General features: G+C 35.4%; 1 protein-coding gene across 12 annotated transcripts in view; it reads right to left on the reverse strand.

Moving 5' to 3' along the window:
* The window catches only part of ARB2A (ARB2 cotranscriptional regulator A), a 272,845-nt gene that overhangs the window by 194,200 nt on the left and 55,291 nt on the right, over positions 1–23,354 (reverse strand). For all 12 annotated transcript variants that reach the window (XM_069777136.1, XM_069777131.1, XM_069777134.1 and 9 more), the window contains 2 exons: positions 22,346–22,411; positions 14,215–14,406 (listed from right to left, as the gene is read on the reverse strand). In XM_069777136.1, the coding sequence (XP_069633237.1) occupies positions 14,215–14,406; positions 22,346–22,411 (258 nt within the window). The remainder of the gene's footprint in view (positions 1–14,214; positions 14,407–22,345; positions 22,412–23,354) is intronic.

The following is a 23,354-nucleotide window of genomic DNA, read 5'->3' on the forward strand; positions in this document are numbered from 1 at the left end:
AGGACTCCTTTAAATTCAACTGTTACCCATCACCTCCCAGATTTATATCAGGATAACAATATCCAGAATTTGATTTCAAAATATTATTTATATCGTAATATTATTGTATATTATATTAATATTCTGAAATATTTCATTAGCAGCTCATAAACACTGTACTGACTACTCTACAAAGGTAAAGACCTTTCCTACTCCAGGAAAAAGTAGTCCATACTTTTCAAAGCATATTAATAACTTTTTTATTGTACATAAAATTAGTTAGGAAGCTGAAAAAGCACCATATTTACTTAATAATGTTAGTAAAGGCATACGCACAAAATAGTATGGTAGAATATTCTATAACAGATGATTCTTCCTAATTCTTAGTGCTTTATTTGACTACATGAACATTCACTGAACTGATTATATTCAGCATTACTCTTTAACTTAATTTGAAAAATCAAATATATTTAACAGATACATCAGATGGAGTTATTTTTAAACACCACAACACCACAACTTGTACAAAATGCATAAAAGGAACAAAGTTTGCATCCGAACCTTATCAGATTCTATGCACATACTGATCCCTGGGGGCATGTCCCTCCCCATCCATAAAGCCAGGATCATAATTACTGCAAGACATCATCAGAAGGGGAAAAAAAAAGCAACAAGAACGTTCCAAAACTTAAAAAAAACCCCACCCCCACTATCTGAACATCTTTTCTACATGTTAACATTTTTTGCAGCCAACCTACTGGAGCCTTGTTTTTATTCTTTCCTAGAAGGCTTGGAGCCTTATCTTCCCAGTACAAAAATTAAGAACAGTAAGAAAAACTTCCTATTAAATCTGTTTCTGGACTGGATTTAAATATACCTTCCTGAACTTCAGACTTGCGTTACTGTAGAAGGAGAAAGTGGAAGAGAAAGGGGACAAATTTGCTGTTTGGTTTGAAAAAGGGTAAAGAAACCCTTCCTAGTAGGACGGTGTAGAGGAGGTCTGGAGTGCTATAAATGCCAGGGGCTACAGGGATACTGGGAGAGAGCTGACTGCCCTGTAAAGATTTTACCTGCCTTGACGAGCAGCAGGTTACAAGCCAGGCCTAAATCACCCACTCGTACTTAGTTTAGATCTGCTTTATACAGGGGAAGGACGACTGCGCAAAGCTTGTGTGAAGCTGCTTTACCGCGGTTTCTAGAAAGGATCATCCACCCAACAACAAACCTCACCTTACCCTTGTAAGCAGCCTCACTGTGGAGCAGAAGGATGGAAAGCAATTAACGCAGAGTCCCCCCTTACCTCTAGAGGTGGTCCCTGCAGAATGAGGCTGGGGGACGCGCGCGGGAGCTGTCACCGACCCTGCCTGCCTGTACCAGTTTGATGGGATCCACTCCGCGGGGCTGACAGTCTGCACACCTTTTACAAGCACGACGTTTGTTTAAAACAGGATTAAAAACAGGTCTACTACTGCCAAACCCAGCATTTACAGCTGTGCCTCAACACCAACTTAATAAAAAAAAAAAAAAAAAAAAATCAAAAGAAGTATGTTTCAATGTCACAATTAGCATAAATGTCCTGTGACCGTATCTCAGAACATTAAAAGAAAGGCAAGACACTTGTAAAATTGGTAACTGCTGTCTTCTCTTTAAATTTTCATTTTTTATGTGGCCATACTGCATTAAAAAAACCCAGACTTACGAGTAGTATCTCAACAAATATAGATGCTGAATGTCACCACAGTAAATACCTCCTATTTTTGACACTGATCCAGTACTTTGTTATATAGGAGCAGTAGACAGATTTCACTTAACTGAGCACATGGTGCAGCAAAGATATTTCTCCAGGTTCTATATAGTTTTTATAAGACTATGTCAACTGTCATTCTTAGAAATCTTTTGTTTTTAGAGAATTATTACCTATTCCTAGTGAGATCCTTACTTAAAAAAGTCTTTCAATAAGGATGTCCAGAGGAAAAAAAACCAAACCCTACAACAGCTATATCAAATTAAATCACAACGTAAGTCAACCTGTATGACATTTGAAATACTATTATCTTTGAGGAATAGTCAGTACAGCTGCTTTTTAACATATCGTAAATCACTGGGTTCAAATAAAACAGTAACCTGAAACAGTACTTTTTCAGTGCTGTAAAATATAATCAGCATTTCCAAAAAACAGAAGTCATGTGCAGCTTCCAAACACCAAAGACATAAGAAATTAACTACGATTTTTCCTGAATGCCACACATCTTATATTAACATTTATAAAATTCAAAAGTTACAACCAACTAGACAGTTAAGATGCATCTGTCTCTACATGCACATGTATATACTTGCATACATACACAGAGGCACTTCAGAAAGCAATAATTTTAATTTGAAAAATGTAAGCTAGAGAAAAAAATGGCTGAAAAAGAAGTACTTGCCTAGCTGTAAATGTAAAATGATCACACCATAAGACTACTGCCATGAAGAAGTAGAAACAAGGTAAAAAGCTACTGTTGGGTAAGTTCTCAATTAACCTCTTGAAGAGGAACACAACGACTCAAGAGGGATATGAATAATGTCTTCAAAATATTAATTACACGGAATTGGTAGCAAGGCAAAGTAACATACTTATTTTGACTGACTTTGGTGCTTGAAGACTATTTTATATTGGAGCTCTTGCCAAATCCTACATAACCTCCCCCCACAAATTTGACAGAAGGTTATAAGCGAGACATTCATTTCCAGCAGAAAAAACATTAAAGCATTTCTCTTTATCTGAGAAGGGAGGTATTTGAACAGTTCAGTCAGACTCTTGCATAGAGTTTTCATTTAAAACTCCCTCTACTCTCCTGTCCTCATACCTGCATGAAACTACACCTAGAAAAATAAATGTACAGAAAGCCTCACAGGACACCATAGGTAGAGCAGGTGAACATACGGTACGGGATGGGGGCGGGGAGGGAATTAAATCTGAATCAAAAATAGCTGAATATTGTTATTTTAAGAAGGGGTCTGTTTCAAAAGAAGGCAAAAAGACAAATACTGATCTAACATGGTGAATACAAATGCAATGAAGAAAATCGAGGAATGTCAACTTCAATAAAAAAGACCAAATTAATGACACACTTTTGACAATGCTTATATAATCAAAGCCAGTAAATGTTTGATTCAACCTGAGGTATTAATTAATAAATGATATTTTAATCAGTTGTTAGTTATAACTGTTTTCAGTATTTGTTAGACAGTAACAACGCTGCACCATTAAAATGGAATCCCAGAATCATTTATTTTTATCATGAGCTGGTATCAGTTGAATATTAGCACTCAGACAGTCCTAAATTCAGTATAAATATCACCATTCATGAACCAGGGCTGTCAAGTCTTGAAAATCCTGTATCTGATCTCAACCATGCGTGATGTGGAAGGTGCATATTCCACATGAGTAGCTTCTGTATTTCATGGAAAAGCCTCCCGCTATCAGCATTCAGTAACTCATTCCAGAAGACTCAATCATATTACTCCCAATGCTGGAGGAAGAGTTGGGATTCAAAACACAGGCTCAGTTACCGAGGGTCAGCACAAACTCAATCACCTGTGCACTGAAGCACCGTGAAAATTTCCTGCCTATATTTTTCATATTATTTTTTAGAGTAAACAAAACATTTACTTATTAGCTAAGTATATATGCTCTTAAGGCAAACTTAAAGTGGCAGTGAGTAACTCCTAGGAAACAAACTTTAAAATACATGGTAGTATTTAATATCTTCACATTTTTAAGGATTCTTACTCATCAGAAGCAAGTAACAGTATAAGACCACAGCACTATTAAGTATAACTCTTTCACATCTAAAAGAGCAATTAAAATTAATCACTACCAAAAAAAAAAAAGGAAAAAAAGAAATTAGGATTAAGTTGTTTTCCCTCATGTATCAGCAATTATTTACACCCAAGCTTCATTATCTGTTCTACCCTCCAAAGCAATCTGAAGTCTCACTGCCTTTGGCATAATAGAGATGGAGGCTGCATGTAGCACACAATGTAACAGGTTAAGCGATCTGTGCCAATCCCTCCCCTTCCTAAGAGGATTAGCACTGCAATATGGTATAACAAATGGTTGTGAATAAGAAAGATGGTACACCTGGACTTCCCCAAAAATAATCATCCAACTGAACAGCCTCAAAACAGGTTTACTCTTTAAATGTTGCTGAGATGAAAGGATACTAAATTCATAACCCCAGAATTAAAAAAAATATAAAAATCACCTATGTTTTGACATGTTACAAAATTCTTGATATTTTCTAAGTTTTTTAAAAAGTTAATCAACAGGTAAGGGATTTTCACTGTTCCATTTTTTTCCCTAATGACATATTTCACCCTATTATGTGTACTTTCACTGTTTAATTCTATGTAGAAGCATGTAATTTTTTAATAAACATATCCTATGCAACTCAACTTTTCTCCAAAGGGAACACAAAGCGAATTGCCTGGGATGGGTGATAATAAAAAAGCAACACCATTTATTAATTTTGTATAAGTTATCTGCCACCCTAGAGATTCCTTGGAGGGGAAGAGCATGTCTGAATTTCACCATACAGTGCCACAGGCACAAAGTGAGAGAAACTAAACAAGCACATCCTGAAGGGAGAGAAAATGCCTGCAGCAGCAAATGACCTACTACATACCTCACTCTCAAATTTTTTGATGTTATAATTTGTTAATTTCAGGAAAAAAAAGACAATTACCCACAGTTTTAGTTTGTTCTAGCAGAATAATTAAACTTTTTAAAGTTTTTGATCAAAAGTGACATATATCATTCAAAAGATCTGCGTATTTTCAAAAGATTGCAATCCTGAGTAAATTTGCATGATAAAGTCTTTGCCATATCTATTTTCTTATTACCTGAAGCAGCAATGTGCATTATTAGAACAGTACTAAACTATTTAATGATGAAGCATATCAAATTTTTATTTGAATTCCTATGCATTAAAGTTAGTATTTTCCAGCTCAATGCACAGTAAGCAAAAGATAATTTTATTCAAATATGCATTTCATGGTATGAATAAGGAAGTGCTTGTCTCCCCATTGAATTGGTAAGTCTTTTAAGTAATGATTCATTTGAAAAATCAACAGGGTATTGGCAATTTAGTGTAGTATTAAATAGATACATATACCGTACCTATACTGACACACTGCAATACTGTTTCTATGATATATGTTATGAAGAATACAATTTATACATTATAATGCATTAAGATTAGTTAGGTGATAGTTTAACTATCTGTACATCTAATAAATAAAACAAAATACAATTTTAATGTTTTTAAATAGGCATGTAATATTTTTAAATGTTAGTGAATTAACTTCTTTAAAGGATATAAAAAACACGCATGCATATTTCTCATTCCTGAATTAACATGCTCCTAAATGAACAGAACAAAGGTGTTGACTACTGATTTTTTTTTTCATAAAGCAAAATGAAGCTAAGACTTAAGACTAGTATCAACTAATGAACAATTAAGTCACCCCATCCTATATGAAAGCAATTTTATTAAGTTAACATTATCCCTGTTGTATTCCTCCTGAAATGTAATTTCAAGTAGTTTGTGTGCATATCTATGGTACTTAGCACAGTGCCACTCTCAAAAGTCCGTATTAACACAATCATTGACGAGATCACCCCAACAGAAAAAGTTGGCAAAACCCCCATGAAAGTTATTTTAAAACCTTTGCTCCATGATCAGATAAGCATACTTGTAAGATAAACATACTGGTAAGATACAACACACACAACCCCCCCCCCCCCAGCAAAGTTCCCATCCTAAGTGGTATCATCCTGTGAAGGCGCTGGTGCGTTGTGTGAGCTGAGGTGCTACCCTGCCACGACTTGACTGGGCCATCCCACCTTGAAATGTGAGATACAACTGCTCTATAGCAAATCAGCTGAAATAAAAACTTACTCCTATGTACTGCTGTCAGATATAAATAACCACAAAGCTATGACGCTTCCACAAACCCAAATGGTCTGAATCAAAACAACTTCATTTTCTTCTAAACAGGATTCTTACAAAGTTGCCTGTATAAAGTCCAAGCCACAAATAACTACTGTATTGCCAAGTACAATCATACTAGTATGTATTCACCCATTTCTCTTATAAATGCTACGCATATTGCAAATTTAAAATAAACAACATATTGAAGATCCGTACCACAACAGAAAGAGCCTCATCGCAATTTCTGAGCGATTAAAAGGTCACGGTTCCACAGCTAATTTCCCACAGGCAGATACTCAAAACTTCTCCACACAGGAATACTAGTATGTTGCTGAATTGAAACTAGTCAATAGTTTCTTGCTAAAAGTTTTGTTACAACTCTGCGTGCAGAACATTCCCTACCAAATAAACTCATCTACTTAGGTGGTACAGATCTCATTTTGATATAACCCATAAGAAAATACAATGCTGTACTTCTGAAAAACATTGATTACTTATTTCCTAAAGTCTTGTTCAGTGATTGTCCAGAGTGCTGTCAGCGATTTTACTTTCCTTTCAGAAAAATGAAAACTGCACATAAGTAAATAATTAACGAAGGGGTAAGAATCTTTTATTCCAAAGCCAATATTTATTTTGTAGGGTATGCACATACTACACTGCACATAGAAAGCGCCATTTTTACTCAGGTTTTGCCTTTCAAAATAGCTGCTTTAACAAAAATCGTAATACACGAAACTCAGAAGAACAATAAATTTCTTATAAAACCTGAAATTGTGAAACATAATTAATGCAAAGTGAGATGAATTTAATTTTGCAGTCAAATTTCATCGCTATAGAAATCAATGACCTTATGCACTGGATGTTCATTTAACGCTATTTAGATCTGATTTTTAAAATTTGTTAATGTGTATTATGTTTTAAGCTTATTTAGTAAGGTTCAAAGTTGCAAATGTTTTCTGTTAACTGAAATGACTATTTGGAGAATAAGTGTGTGGGTAGGACAGGAGAAAGCTAGCAATCTAAAGTTATATTTTTATGTAGAATTTAATCTCTGTTCTTACAATTATTAGACTACACAGACAATAACACACTACAGAATTAAAGAACTGCCTTAAGTAGATGACATTATTTTTGAAGCAGACTGATTTTGTAATACTGCACACATTTAAACAAAAGCTCATAGTTTAAAAAACAAAAGGGAGGGAAGATACAATAGAAGTGCAAACCTGACCTATCTGTAATCTTTTCTTTTCAAACCTAGGCTACTCAAGAATCTTCAACTAATTATTCCATTTTATTGATGGCATTTTTCCCAAGGGAAGTTATTTAAAAAGTTTAACCCCTGAGCAAGTCATGGCTTCTCCTGCCTTTGAAAGTGTCAAGTGCATTGATTATAACTGCAGGAAGTGTTACCTTCTACCCAGAGAATCTCACCCTGCACAATCTTAAACACTGTCTCTCTCCCAAAACGGCTTTGATTCAGCAATTCAGACCGCTTCAGCTGATATTAAAGGCAGAAGCACCACAGAAAAGGGATCAGCAGTTAAAACGAAATACAAAGAGGGAAAAAAACAGATCTTGGATATAGTACCACAAAGCTTGAGAGAAAAGCAGATTTGAAAAAGACATCAGAGTGACTAAAAAAAGAACAACATGACAGAAATTAAACAAGATTTTTATGTTCTCCTTCTATGCATTTAAACTCATCTCAACCTCTATTGAAATTCCGATCATACCCAAACCCCAAGGCTTTTGACATACTTTCAAAAATCCACACCCCCTCTTACTCTTTTCTAAGTCTCCAGAGTCACTGTTAGGTATCCAACAAGTTGAAGGGGAGGGGGGTGGACGGGACAGGGGGGAGAAGGAAGAATCCTAATATGCATATGATAAAAAGGCCATTTATACTCATATTAAACTTTGTTTCTAAAATGATCATGATTATTTTAAATATTCAGTGTGTGTTCTTAACCCCATACTTAGCCAGTGAAAAGAATGCTCAAATGGTTTGGGGGGGAGGCGGGGGGGGGGGGAATTTTCAAGCCACATTCAAGCCGAGTGATTTTCTTAGGTCAGTGACAAAGTAAGAGTAAACTAACACAAGGTGCTACAGGGTTCTAAAACATGACAGCCAGCAGAATAGAGGAAGACAAAGCAATCTGTAAGTATCTCTACATTATCAAATTAATGTAGCACAGAAAACTCTAAGAATGTAATACACACAATTAATACAACATCCGTAACATATATCTTGGAAAGGATGCACTACATTCCAAAGGGTAATTGGATTTTCAGAACTGCAAGTGGGTTTTTTTCCAGTTCAGTCATGACAGGGCCAGAAGGTAATGATACATCTGCCATGATGCAACAAGCAGACCTGTCTTCTGTCAAGAGTTGAAATCATAAAGGAATAAGCTGTCGTTAGCAACTTCTCTCCAAACAGTAGAGCTGTCATCTCATTGTTTTCCTTTGCTGGCATGGGGGCTGGTGTGGGCTTACATACCCTGTCAGTTCAGTAACAGTCCTACCTTTTAACCTTTTCTTGAATTTCTGATTTAATAATTATTAACTCCTATACAGCTTGTTATATATTATTATGCATTTTGTGACCAATTAATATTGCTTCAACTAGCTATGCAACTTTTCCTTCTATCTGCTTGGTGATCACTATTTCAAATCAGTATTTGAGAGATTACCAATTCCTCATAAGATGTTTTAGAAGGAATTAAATATATTGCTTTTTAAATTTTCTTTCCAGAGTATGGTGTATTTTTTGCCAATTATGTGTGACAATTTATTTAGTAATACATTGTAATTTGTGTTTATGTTTTTAGAAAGACCTCAAAAGATCATCCAACCAGCTACGTAACTTAAGTTTTCTTAATATTACCCCCACAAAAGTAGTTCTAAATACGTTTTCTCTACTAAGTACTTTACAAGCAATAGTAGTTCTATGATCTAACAGAATGAATAAAAGCAAATACAGATACCAGAGTCAGAAAATTAATATCTGAAAGAAAACAATACAGCACAATATTGTCCATTTTAGTGTAATTTTATTTTCAGTAATAATATTAGAATGTCCAAATAAGATTATGATTTCTCTGGCACTATAACTGACTATTAAAAAATAAACAAAGTATTTTAACATCTTTCTGCAACAATATACTTAGGAGTCATAAAAGGTACATAAATATTAGTATTCTGCAGAAGAACTGTAATTGCAGTGAAATGTCAGCTCTGTTTTTTTTTTTTTTCCCAGAAAGTGTCATGTGCCCATCTTATTGAAATTATGCTAAGCATGTATAAACTATGAGACAAAATTTTAAATCTCAGGTTCCTGAAATATGACTGCTAGAACAAAGAGAATGTTGTCTAACAAGATATTCTATGCTTAACAGTGAGATATGAAAGTTTCTCAGCAAGAATTCTTGTTAGTGTAGTTTAAACAAAGCATAATTTCTTGACAACAATCTGTAAATATCACCTTTTGAAACCAGTTGATTTTTACAAAATGGAAAGACTGAAATGTGCTACCATACCAGTTACTAACCAGTAAGGTTACTAAATCACATAAAAGTTATGGTGGGTAAATTTACTACTGTTACACCAAATGATTTTGTTGTTCCATTCAACTGAGTTACAAAACCAGTAACATCTTATTGCATGTTGAAGAAAGAAACCCTCACCAATTCTCTGCAAATATTACCAACCTGATAGTTTTATACAAATGAATGATGTTAATATGAGTGAATAAATCCAATATTCTGGCCAAAAATATTCTTAAGAACAGAAATTGTTAAGAAAATGGAGAAAGAAGAGCAGGATAAACACAAGAGAAAACTGAAGCTGAAAATCATGTTATGTCAGCCATTAAAGAAAGATTTCTGCAGTTGATGCCCATCTCATGCAAACCTTTTTTTTGATTGTTCATGGAAATTCAGATGTTTTGGTGCTGCTGCATCTCTTCTGAAAAACTCATCTAGGTTCTTTGAAGAAGCTATTTTTCTGGTGCTATTACCTCTATGTCAAGTATTAATTCTCCTTTAAATAATAATAAAAATATCTAAGCTATCTTCAAGTGTGCTGAATTTGAAACCAGGCAACAATTCCTGGATGTTTTTTTTTAAAAAGTAGTAATTTTTTTTTTAAAATCAAATAACCGACAGTTGCTGTGGTTGAATTTCATTAGCATCCTTGGGACCACAGCTATCTTGGGTAACAAGGCACTGAATTTCCAAAGGGGCAGAAAACATCCCACAGTTTCTTTGTACTCATGCAGTAAGCTGATGTCCTCTTTATTCCCTAGAGGAAAGATATCAAAGACAACAGTACTCCAAAATTCTTCTCAGTGTCCAAACTTAGGTAAGCTGAGCTCTTGTTTCCCCAAGGCACAAACTTCCTCCATAGGTAGATCAACTTCAGCTTCTCCTTGTCTAACACTCAGCAGACTTTAAAGCACAGAGTTCACTTCTCCAACCACTACAGAAGGAACGCTATTGCATGGAGCAGTAGCCAACTTTTGAACCCCTTCTTGCTTGTTCCCCTCTATCACTGGTATCACTAGTACAGCTCCCAACTAAATCTTCAGATTATCATCCATGTTGTTGCCACTTGGCAATGAACCAGAGAAGCACACCTTCTCATAAACTCCTCTGCCTAAAGAGCCTGGTGTAAATCTTAATTCTTGACACCCCACGTAAATGCCCTCATCAGTGAATTAAAGAATTTACCTCTGTCTCTCACCATCTTCTCCTGTCACTGCTTCAGCCATTGTATATATGACTAAATAATAACTGATCTGAGAAGAGCCTGACTCTACAGGCAGTGAATGAGACATTTAGCCAAATGTAGACGAGACATTAAAATTGCCATCTTTTTTATTTTAAATGTTTGTAATATGTATTTGTTTTATTTTAATTAAGCTTTTGTTACAGTCTCACTGCTTTATATTATCACATTTGCCTTTTTCATAGTTGTTTTTCTAAAGTAGGTCTTTTCTTACCGTGTTTTAACGTATTTACACATATCTGTCTCTCACATTGTATACACTTTTCTCCCTCCTACAATCTGTTCTCTATGTAGTTGCTTGTTTGTCCTCCTCTTCTTTCATATTTCAAAATTTCTTTTACACTATCAAGTTTGAATTTCTGAATCAACACATTAATCTTACCTCTTCACATAAAACCTTGTAAACTACTCCAAACACCTATTACACACAAGAGTTTGATATAAAAGATGGAAGGAGAAGCATTTACCGACAGGAACCACCCAGATGAAAAGAAAAAACACATTTCTAGCTACACTAATTCCCACTAGAGTATTTCTCCTTGGATCTTTTCTTTCCAGTGTGTATGAGCCCCAAGCCACCAGAAGCATGATAAATTTTAAGCCTTTACATTGCTCCCTTATTCCACATATGCTTTAAGAGAAAAGGGTTTTTTTATTTTTTTTATCAAAAGTGTTGTACCAGAGAGAAATAGTTTCATTTCTTTTCTTCCCTTAACTTCCTGGTTAGGAGCGCAGTATCAGTTCATCCTTCTCAATCCACTGCTCACTGATAACTCCAGTTTTTGCACCCTTGTTTTCAGTTTTTCCAAGAAATGAACTGAAGCTTGTGGTAGTCTCATCACTCTCCACATAGAAAAGCAGTAGAAAAAAAGATACAGTTTGGACCTACTGTGTTTTTTTTGTTTGTTTGTCTGTTTGGTTTTGTTTTAAGGGAAACAAAGGTGATATTTCTGAACTAGTTTCTGCACAAAAGACATTTAAGCACTACTTTTGCAATATTTTTTTTTTTAAATGAAAACCTAGTCTCCAGCAAATATTTTAAGCTACCTGTATATGTTTCACACTCACAACAGATCAGTGGAATTTTCAAATCCTAGATAGTACTATCCACTTCAAATTCACATAGTTTATTAGAAAAAAAATCCATGTTCACCTGTCATCAGCACTGTAATCTTATACTTTGATAAGGTCTGCTGGTTTCATTCAAGGACGAGACCTCTTCTTAGAAGAAACATGGAAGATCAAGGAAAATAATTCCTTACATCGAACTGGCAACATTGCGTGAGGAGTTATCACAATTTTCATACAGGCCATTTATCGTCTAGGCCAGTTATTTTCATTTCATACAAGACAAAAGTGCCTAAATCAGCTAGAGGACTGAACACCAGAAAACCTAGAAAAGGATGCAATTTTTATTACTATTAACCAAAACTGGAGTCCTTATACTCACTCTACCATAATTTCCTGCATTTGGAAGAGTAATTTATATGATCTGTACATGAAGTAGACGTGATATCACCATGTAACTGTCCATATTCTCTTTTTATTCACAACATAATAGTTCCAAATACTTTCAGTGGGGTTTGACTTCCATAAAATACTGCCTTATCTAACCAGATATACATCCAATTCCCACTACAGTGATTACAGGATACAAAAAATAGCAACATATTTAATATAATACAATTGAATATGATCTAATCTTCATTTTGCATTAAAAAAAATCATTGCAAATAGTATGTGTTCTAAATATGTAATACATTTACCAGAATTTTAAGATGCACAAAAAGGGAGAGCAGGTTTTACAGTAGCTGAAATTACTCAACTAAAGAGAACTATGAATTGAAAAACCGTGCTAAGATAGAAGGAAGTCAAAAGATAAGAGCACAAAGTCTGATCTCTCCATGTGATTGAACGATTACATTTTTTTAAAGATACTTTGTCATCAACTCTTTGGGTTTTTCCATGTTTTTTTAAAGAAGCATTCAAAATGCAGAAATACATAATCTGTTTTTAAGGATAATAACCATTTGAGGGAACACAGGTCTGATCTCTGTCACACTGGCACAATCACTGCATAAAATAAATAAAAATAATAAAAAACAGGAAAAAGAACTATAACTCTACTAGAAATACTCTCTTAAAGATTATCTGTTAATTTAGGGGTAGTATCCCAGTTTTAAATGCTCAGCCTCTCATGTTAGCCAAGGCAGCAGCATCTTTAGGGAGGAATGAAAATGCAGGCATGTAAGCACTGCTGTGAAAATTTAAGTGGCTACAGCCCTTAGGGTTTCTTGGGAAAGGTTTTGGAACTTACACTCTAGAAATTAACCTCCTACACTGGACCTACCATACACCTCTATTACACTCAATAATCCTAAAGTATTTTTTGTTCTGCCCGAGTCTTGATTTAAAATGAACAAAACCTTTATGTTAGAAGGCGGCAAGCATCACTTTCACAAGACTAGGTTTCTTTTTCACACAAAGTGTAGTCTGGTGCTTTGTTAGTGGATTGTACAAAACAAAAATTACTTAATGACCTAATGTTTTAATACATTTTCTTCCTTTGCTTCATTAAAAAAAACCATATTTGAAGAGAACCATTTTCTATACTGAATACTTTAAAGCCAACTGCAAAAAATTAAACTTCATTTAGCAAAACACATAACAATCACAGTGACAAGACTGATATTTAGAGTAGAACATTAGCTTAACTTGGTAAATATAATAGAAATAGTGAGTCTTAAACAGGCTTTTGTAATGTTTAGTACAGGAAGTTTCATTTAGGTAGCAGGATGCAAGAAATGAATTATACCTACAGAGTTCCAATGTTAAAAACATTACACAAATTGTGCATTGTCTCTCACATAGATGTAAATGTAACAAAATAGTGTCCATAAAATGTAAATTTTTTTTTTACTGTCAAGTATTGATAGGTGAATCAGAATGAATCAGTATGAATCAGTATTCAGTGCAAAACTGAAAAAGACTGTGCCTCTAATAAATTCAGTACAAGCCTAGCAAAAAAGCCTGCTGTTATCACGAAAGCTCATGTTATCATGAGATTACAACAGACGTTGAGTGAGAATACGTACAAATTTAATGAAATGTAAAAGAAAACACTTCAAATCATAACAAATTTCTGTAGTGCTTTCTATTGCATCTCATCGCCTGCTAAGGGCTCTTGTCACGTTAGCTGCCATATTAAACTACATGGCAGCACCGCCACAACAACATGACATACAACTAAGATTTTTTCTACAGTAACAGAGAAACTTGGTTCCATTAGAAAAAAGTTCTGAAAAAAACAAGCAAGTATTCCCATCGTAAATAAAATTGTCATATAGGGAAATACTGAACACTGATAACAAATTAAAACATCACAGATTCAGAGCTCTTCATACACAGGTACGCACATACACATGCATTTTCCCACACAACCATACATACATGCACTTTCACTTACCTCAATAGCTCTCTTTATATATGGTATCTGTGTGCCACTGTCCAGATCTTCGTTAATTATAAGTCTCCTAGCCCACTGACCTGCTCTGACAACACCATTACCATGAATTAGGACCAGCAGCTTGTCAGGATTTGTTAACGCATCTTCACTCATAAAGATAAAGCTCTTTGGTTCACTCTCAGTTGCATCAACCTGCAATTACAGACAACATGCACTTTTATGCATCAATAACATTTTTTAAAAGAACATCTGTAGTTACAAAGTTAGCCACCAAATTGATATAAAAGCTTTCACCATGTAACAACTATTTGTATGCATATTATAAGGACTAATGTGTGCCCACTACTAAAGAAAAATAAAGCAAAAGTTAGTATCTGTGCAATGTGACTTTGAAACATATAAATATACCACAGTTTAGAACAGTAATCCAAGGGAGATTTAAATTTTAAAAAAGGGGGTAAAAAGTACGCTAAAACTTTGAAACATCAGTTGTTTACAGAAATTTACTGGCAAAAAGAAAGTCCATAAGGAACAATCAGGGGACAGGGGTGGGGGCGGGATCAAATAATTTGTCACCTCTGATATGCCTGAAGCAACAATAAAATTCTTACACAATATGAAAAAAATCCTGGAGAGTTCCATCTCAGCCACCTCAACAGAAATACCCAGTAAGCCACAGAGGAACCTGTATTGTAAATTTATCTATTACAAATTTAATAGGATAGGCCTAGGAAAATATAGAAATCCGATCTGGGTCTAAATAATGGCTTCATTAAGAGTCCTGCACCTGGGTCAATGCTTAGCTACTTTGCTGTAGGAACAGACCAACAACCAGCTTTGATAATCAGTAAACCATAATCTAATTCCAAGTTTTGTCCTTACTCTAGAGAGTAAAGCAGCACTTTTTGTTCAATAAAAACAGAAGTTCTATAGAGATGGTCTACACTTGGTTTAGCAAGCCTAGCTCAAGGCTAGTTAAGAACTGTGCTGGTGTAAATGCCATGAGGGCAGAAAAAAACATCTCGTCTACTCATTCTTCCCTTTCTACCATATGAACACATAGAAAAGAAATAACAGAACAGGCAAATCTCCCTGTCCTCCTGTACTCCACACCCCATGACCCGCACAGGCTAACGGTACAGCTCCCAGGAACAAACCTGGATTGTCTTACGCCCTGCAACAGCGATGAACGGCAGGTCAGGATATGAGCCTTAGGTTGACAGGAGGAATGGCTATTTGGATGATGTCAGTTTTTCTCTCATACGTGGGTATGTATTCTTTATTACCCTTACCTCAGGAAAAATTAATTGTGCATGAATCGCCAGACTTTTTTTTAATGCAAGTCCTACCGAGTATTTTTTTAATGAAATCAATGAGGCTACTTAAACAAAAGGGATTCCTAACTGGAAGAATGGTCATGTTTCTCCTCAGCATCTGCTGGAGTGCTGAAGACCTCATTCCCTGCTCCAAAATGACGTAACATCTCACGTGCCTCAGCTCGCACCGTCTACACCAGGAAAAGTACTCGTGTTCTCTCACACTTTGTGCGAAAATAGAAAACACGGTAAAAAATACATTCTATTGAAAAGAGTACAGAACATATAAGTGCAACAGGTACCATACTGGGGCTACAGTCAGATCACATTGCTGCTTCTGAAGTAGCAGTATTGATACCTTAAAATTTAACACAGCTTAGGTAAAAAGTTAGACAACACTAAATCTCAGATAGTGCTTGGCAAGATGTAACTGACTTTTGCACATGAACTGAATACTTACGATACTGTAATTAAGAAAAAACATTGTGCACTTGTATTTCAGAAAAAGATAACACTTAGGTGTATGCTTTAGTATTTATAATAACTAAATTTTTGTTTACTATTTAGGAAATACTAGCACTTAGTGATCATATGTATTAGAAGATATCACTAGTTCACACTTCTGCAAATATGTTAATTTAGAAGTTAAAAATATCTACCAAGACCATAAAAAATAACTCTTCATTCTCTTCCTCAAATTAATCACATTTGCAAACTTTTATTCAAGCTCATTTATCTTCAAACAGTAGTAATTCATTAGATCAAGCTTTCACTGAAGAATTCACATAAAGGTCACTCTTGTGCACAACCTTACTTTACTGACAAATCAACATAGAGTACTATTTAGTGCTAGACACACTGAGTCCACATAAAATAATTTATATTTATTAGCCACTTTCTCTTCCAGACCTACTCATGAACACTTATTTCTGATCCTTTATTCAAAGACAAATCAAATAAATTAGTAAAATTCAGTAAAATGCTAAACTTTAATTAGTTTAATTTAACAATTTGATTCAATGTTGTTATTCACATGCAACAACAATCTTCCAATAATCTGTAGCTAGGAATGTCAAATCAATCTAAATTCTGCTGATAATTTGCTGTTTAAAACTACTGTGTAAAGTTTCATTTTTCTTTTCTCAGATTTATTTTTCCAACACAAAACTATACCTTAAGGTTTATGAATGTATGCAGTTACGGTGAATTCTCTGAGTTATGTGCTCTACAGATACTATGATTTTCTTAAGGTTTTCAAACAGTGAATTACTTTTTCCTTTTGAGTTCTGTCTCAAATGAGCTATCACCTAATACAGTAGTACCAGCCTACAGAGTATTTCAACAGCATACTAGTTAGTATTTTGCACAGCTGCTATGAATACATAGGGTAAAGTCAAACTATACTTGAAATCTAATCTTACTGACATTCATGTTACCACATCAACATTGACTTAATTTTCAGTTCTTAGCCATTACCAACCCAAGATACACAAGACCTGACTAGGCTGTAGGGGTCTTTTATTTTGTACATTGGAAGTTTTTAAGTTTAAGATTGAATGTTAACTTTTTAAAGGGGAAAAAAATCCACTAATATTTTTCTTATTCCAGTTAAGAAACACAATAAAAATTATGAACCTAGAGCCTGCAAACAAGTGAAACAGGTGTAACTTGTGACTGGAGGAAAAAACATGGCAAATAAATGGAACTGAAACTGCAAAGACTCAAAAAGATTGTGAGAATTGTGAGCAGCTGGTGCAGAGAGAAAACTGCTCATTTGCTTTGCAAGATAAGAAAGTCTTCTGTTATGCGGCTCTACATAAAGCTCGCTAACTCACTTATGTTACAGTCTTTACAATATTGAATATCCTGATTTATAATTTTTCACTCAAAATTGTGAAAAATGAAAACTGCTGATCAATATTATAAGCAGCTAAATACCATTTGGCCATTACCACAACTAACTTAACAAACCTAAAATCAGTGGAATTTTTACAAGACAAGTATTGACTGGACTTTGGCAACAAAACAGCCAAAAGGAACATGCAGTGGAGATAACAGACCATTGTTTCTCAAAGAAAAGTAGTTCCTGGCTGTCTAGTAGATCAAGAGAACTACTGAATGAAGTTTTACCTACTGTAGTGAAAGAGCAAAGCATTGGTAAGTTAGAAGATTCTGCAAAGTTAGACTTTTCAGTGCCATCGTCAATAACCCATATTAGTAATTATTTAAACTAACATCTCAAGCCTTCCCAGAAGCCATTAAAGATGCATTTAATTCAGAAGCACCCTCTATTTGTCCTCAACTCCTAAAGAACAGCAAAGATCAATCACTGATTATGCCATCAAAACTAAAGAAATACAAAGACTTCATCTGGATAAAAAAATTGCAGTCATCTTTATATTCATAATATAACCTTCAATGGAGCACAAAATGAGAAATTTAAAAGAAATAATTGCACGGCTTCTCCCAGACTGTGAGTCTCTTCATTTAAATTTTCAAGTCCAGTAGTATATGTTAAACATTAAGAGAACTACAATACTTCACAGTAACAATAATGCAGTATGCATCTCAGCCTCCCTGTGTAGGAAAAAACGTTCAGATTTATGTCTTGTCAGAGATGCTGACATACTAAAATAATGGGCGAGCTTTCCTGATTTCCAAACTGCTCTTATTTTCATATCTGAAAAGAAATTTACAAACAATTGTGTCAAAAACTGAAGCTGCTGCCTGGGAAAGCAAAATAAAGACAGCAAGTTGGACTTTGCATATGAGGCTGAAATTAAGAAAGATGAGAGAACATGAAATGCTGTCATCCTAAACCTTTGAAGCATAGCATTTCTGTACACTACTAAAATCACGCTGAAAAAATAAAAAATAAAAAAGTACTCCACTTAACACAGTCCTGAAACACATTTCATATATTCGAACATCATTACACTATCTACTTCATCATCAGCTGCAGAAAAAAGAAGGCCGACACACCGTCTGTCACCTGTGACGAAGTTCAGAAAAAACATGTTTTCTTATTCACCTCCAAAATGTTCATATAATAACGTCATATTCATAAGAAGAGCCATCGTGGTCAGATCAAGGTCCCATGATCCTGTTTCTGACAACTGCCTGATTGCTTGGGGGAACAGTACAGGAACAGAGTGGTTATAAAGTCATTCTTCCCTGGTTTTGGCAACCAGTAACTTTGGAGCCTCCCGAGGCAGTTTATAACTGGACAAGCATGTACAATAGTTCAATGCACCTACTGCACCTTAGTATTGTCAAATGGTTTTTTTGAATACATTTATACCTTTCTCCTTGATAGTATTCTGTGGCAATGAGTTCCACAATATAATTGGGACGTATATGAAATAGTACTGCCTCTCTTTCAGTAGAGATCTCCTGCCTGATAATTTAAACTTGATGCCCCTTAGCTCCTCTATTATGAAAAAAGCGAAAAACCATTCCCTATTCATCTTCTCTACACCTTTCATGATTTTATAGATTTGTCATATTCCTTCCTCAGTCATCTATTTTCCAAGCTGAAGAATCTTTGTCTAATCTTTCTTTGTCTGAAAAGCATTTCATGCCTGTGATCATCCTTGTAACCCTCCTCTGTATTTTTTTTTTTAAATTCTTCATATCCTTTTTGATATAGTGTCCAGACTCCATGCAGTGTTCAAGATGAGGGCCCACATAATGAGTGGAATGACGATGTTTTTCTGTTTTGTTCTCAACACCTCATAATTCCTAACATCCTATTTGCTTTGAGGGTTTTTGACTGCCATTGAGCACTAACTGATGTTCTCAGAGAACTATTCACAATCTCTCCAAGCTCTTTCCTGAGTAGTAATAGCTCATTTAGAGGCCACCATTGTGTTTACAGAGTGAGTTATTTTCCCCATAATTTCACATTTACCAGAATTGAATCTCATGTCATCTTATCATCCAATCATTCAGCATCATGAAATAATTCCCCAACTCATCACAATCAGCTTGAGATTTAAGTATCCCAAATAATTTTAGAAAAAACAGAAAAGTTTGTTAGCTTCTATTAGTTTCTTTTTTCCTTTTATTTACAACTATGTCAGTGAAGGCCTTAATAACACTGCACCAGGAACAAATTATTTCATCTTTAAAATATTAATACCTTTTTTCCCTTTTAACAAATTATTGACTCATAAGAGGAATCCCTCCTCCTATGCTTTTAAAAAGCATTTGGTGAGCTCGTTGACAGCTTATTGGAAATCCACGTACTCTTTTACTGACAAGATCTTTCTCTTTCATGCGATCTCTGACTCCTTCAATGAATTCTAGTAGGTTTTTTAAAAAGAAACCTATACTGACTTTTCCCCCAATATATTATTTCCTTCTGATACAGAGGAATCACTATGAATCACTCCTGGAGGCCTTTCAAAGACTATCGCATTTACTCTTTTTCTGTTTCTCTGATGAAAATAGCTGATTTCAGCAGTAAGTTACATACTAGTTGGTTGCTCTGAAGCTTCTTATTTGACTTCTTATAGAACCCTGGCTTAATAACCATCTCATCCTGGAATTTGATTATTGTGCGATCTATCAATTTGTCCTAAGATCTCTTCTACTGATATGTCACATTTCAGACAGTTCCTCAGAATTATAACCCGTTTAAAATAAAATAATAATAAAGTGTGGAAACTGGACAAATAAATTGGAAATAATCATGTTAGTTGTTCTTATTTGAGCTGAGCATTGCTTTTGCAGGCCACTCATCTATTAACCTCATCAGCTCCCTTTTATCATTAGCCTTTACAACTGTTAACAAGCTCCTCAAATGCAGTTTTGGGTGATCTCACTCTGATTTTTTATGTAACTTGCCAGCATTTATACTCTTTTGTATTTTCCTCACTTGCACAGGACTTACTCTTGCTAGAGAAGCTGTCTTATTACCTCTATTATTCTCCTTTACTAGTTTAAACTAGGTTTTTTCTGTTGTTATTTTGAAGTCTGTCAGTGGTGATTTAAACATAGCCTTTAGACAGCTTTAATTTTTCAGCTTCTATATGCATTGTTTCATTTTTCTCTTTTTTGTAGGCCTCTTCATAACCTATCTTTGACTGTGGTGAGGGCTTCCTACGCATAATACTTATTACTAAAGAACAGTGCTCATACCTTGTGCCTAATTTTCCACACTGCTCACAGTTAAACAGCTGCATATATTTTCTGAGTTCTTTCTTTGCTCCAAAATGCAATTAAATTATGACGCTTTGCAGAAGCTGGAAGTAACATATTTAAGAATAGCTTAAATGTACTACTGACAAACTCCATCAGTACTTAATTTATAAATAAGAGTAAACACAGATTAATTCAACAGTGGGAGCTAGACAGGGCCATTCTTCTCCCAAGCCAGACATCCAAATCTCAGAGCCACGTGGACAAGTCACCACGTGTGTGACAAAGGTGATGGAGGTGTTGTAATACTTATTCCAAGTTTGTTTGTCTTCATTTTTTGAAGCTAATAGATCAGCCTTAGCACTGCATTACTTACTTGCATATTCCTTTCTAGAAAGGACAAAGAAAGTTCTATAGCCTCAAAATTCAGGCACTTAAAAGCTTCCTGGTTTTACAGAGAGAGGGTGACATGGCTTGAAGAAGTCTTTTGACACATCACCTGCCTGGTACACAGAAGTAACTCCTTGGACCAAAACTTCTGCAGTGAAGAAAACTGGTTGTGCAAAGAAGTTAGAGATCACGACCAGCGCTGCACCAGCAGACTGCCACGATGAACCCAATCCTCTTCTCTGCCTACACAGGGAAATCTGAAGTGGGGAAATGCTTTCTCAAGCACTCTCGGGTCTTGGGGCATCAGCATAGCCTACGTGGTTTAGTAGGCTGGGACTGCGAAGGAGAGAAACTGCTTGCCCTCCGACTGCTCCATGGAGCTCCTGGCACAGCTCCTTCTGCCCTGACCAGGAAAAACTGGCAAAGCCTGGCTGGGAAACCTGGAGTAGTTTGGGCAGGTTATCAAAACATTACCGGAACAACACTTAGGGAACAGAAATAATGGGAAGCGTGAAACGTTACAGAACTGCTAAAGCAAAGGACCTTTTCCTTCCTTAGCCCACATGGGTTCTCCCTGACTGAATATGAAGGACTGGCTGAGAACAGCAGGAATGCAAAAGCTTCTCAAACACCGTAAGAATCCTTTATGATAGTGACGGAAAACCTACTCAGTGCTGTCACACTATAGTCTCCCCTACTTTCTCCAGTATATAATATAAAAATACCTAACATCATCATGGTATCACATGTATTTACAAAAAGTCTCATACGTGTTCTTTGGGGAGTGCTTCATCCAAAGGCTGATCAAATATTTCCACTAAACAACAGCAGCACCTTATATTACATACATGTTACAAGTTACTGGAAAAGTGTGTTTTAAAAAAAGACTTGGGAGTAGTTTACTGAAACTCAGTTTGAGTTTATTCCTCTGCCTATAAAGGCACATTCATTCTCTACATCCAGCAGTAGAGGTCTTGAAACATTCACAAATACTTTTCAAAAAGCTTATGATTTCTCTATAAAAACTACCACATTTTGAAAATTCTGGTGTCTGGTAAGGCAAGGAAGGCTCAGCTGGAGAAATGAAACACATGAGAAGTGAGGTGGAACCACATCTCAGATGCACACCATGCTGCATGCGAAGGCAGTGTCCTGAGACAATGCCCTGCACAGACCCCTGGCACATCTGAATACTGGATTGCAGGCTATGATTTTTACAGATCCAAACAAACTACGTCTTTGGAGGGGGGGGAAAAAAAAAAAAAAAAAAAAAAGATACTTACTGGGAGAGTTACTTTCTTCAAGTGGCATTCCGTTTGCAGTAGTTCATAAACATATTTAGTAATGATCTGGAAGAAAAAAAAAAGAAAAAGAAATGCAAATAGATATCAAACCACTTACAGTAATGAAATATCCAGGCAGACCACTTAACAGCTAGTTGGTTAAACTGCTAAGCACTTGTATATGTTTTGCCACTTATCTGAATCCTTTACTACACAACTAATGATAGAACTTGAAGCTTTACACAAAAAGTTCCTCTCTGTCCCTCAGAAAAGGCTGCTTGCCAGTACAAAGAAATTGTAACTGTACCTGTGAATCCATCACGTGCTGCTGTGTGAATAATTATGTGCCTCAAAACTAAGGATTATAACCAATTAATATATACTCAGGGGTACAAGAAAGGCTCTCTTTTGCAAAAAAATACTTTAAAAGCATTTTTTTCCCATAAGCAGGACTCCTGAAACCCTCTTCCCTGCAGGTTCACTTCATGAGCTACATGGAGAGCAGATCTGTAGTCACCCTCAGCACAAGTTGTCTTGCCGTTTCTATTCACTGAACAGGAGAGGAATGGGTCAAAGGTTTCTAAATAGAAGAAAAACCCTGACTGATTCCCCACTATGGGGGAGTTTAAGTCTCTTGTCTCCATGTAGAAATAAAATTGAAATTTTAGACCTGAAACAAAAGGAATTATTTCAAAGAGCAACCAAAAAAAAATCAACCTAGTCGCAAGGAAAGACTTGCCGTCTCAAATGTAACAAAGTTGTTCACACTTCAAAGGCTTGCCTAATATCTAGGGAAATTTTTTTTTACCCTTATATATTCTAAGAAAAATGGAGATGCAGATGTAAGAACTTTCTAACTATTATTAATTTGGGAATTAAGCTGCGGAACAAACTAAAGCGCTTTGTCCGTATGGGGCTGTAAAAACAGTTTGGAAGTAACTGCCTGGATTTCACTGGCTACAGGAGTTTAAAAAAAGAAAAAAAAAAAAGGAAAAAAAAGGCAACTTAA

The sequence above is a fragment of the Haliaeetus albicilla genome, chromosome Z (genome assembly GCF_947461875.1).
Source record: "Haliaeetus albicilla chromosome Z, bHalAlb1.1, whole genome shotgun sequence".
In the NCBI taxonomy this organism is placed as follows: domain Eukaryota; kingdom Metazoa; phylum Chordata; class Aves; order Accipitriformes; family Accipitridae; genus Haliaeetus; species Haliaeetus albicilla.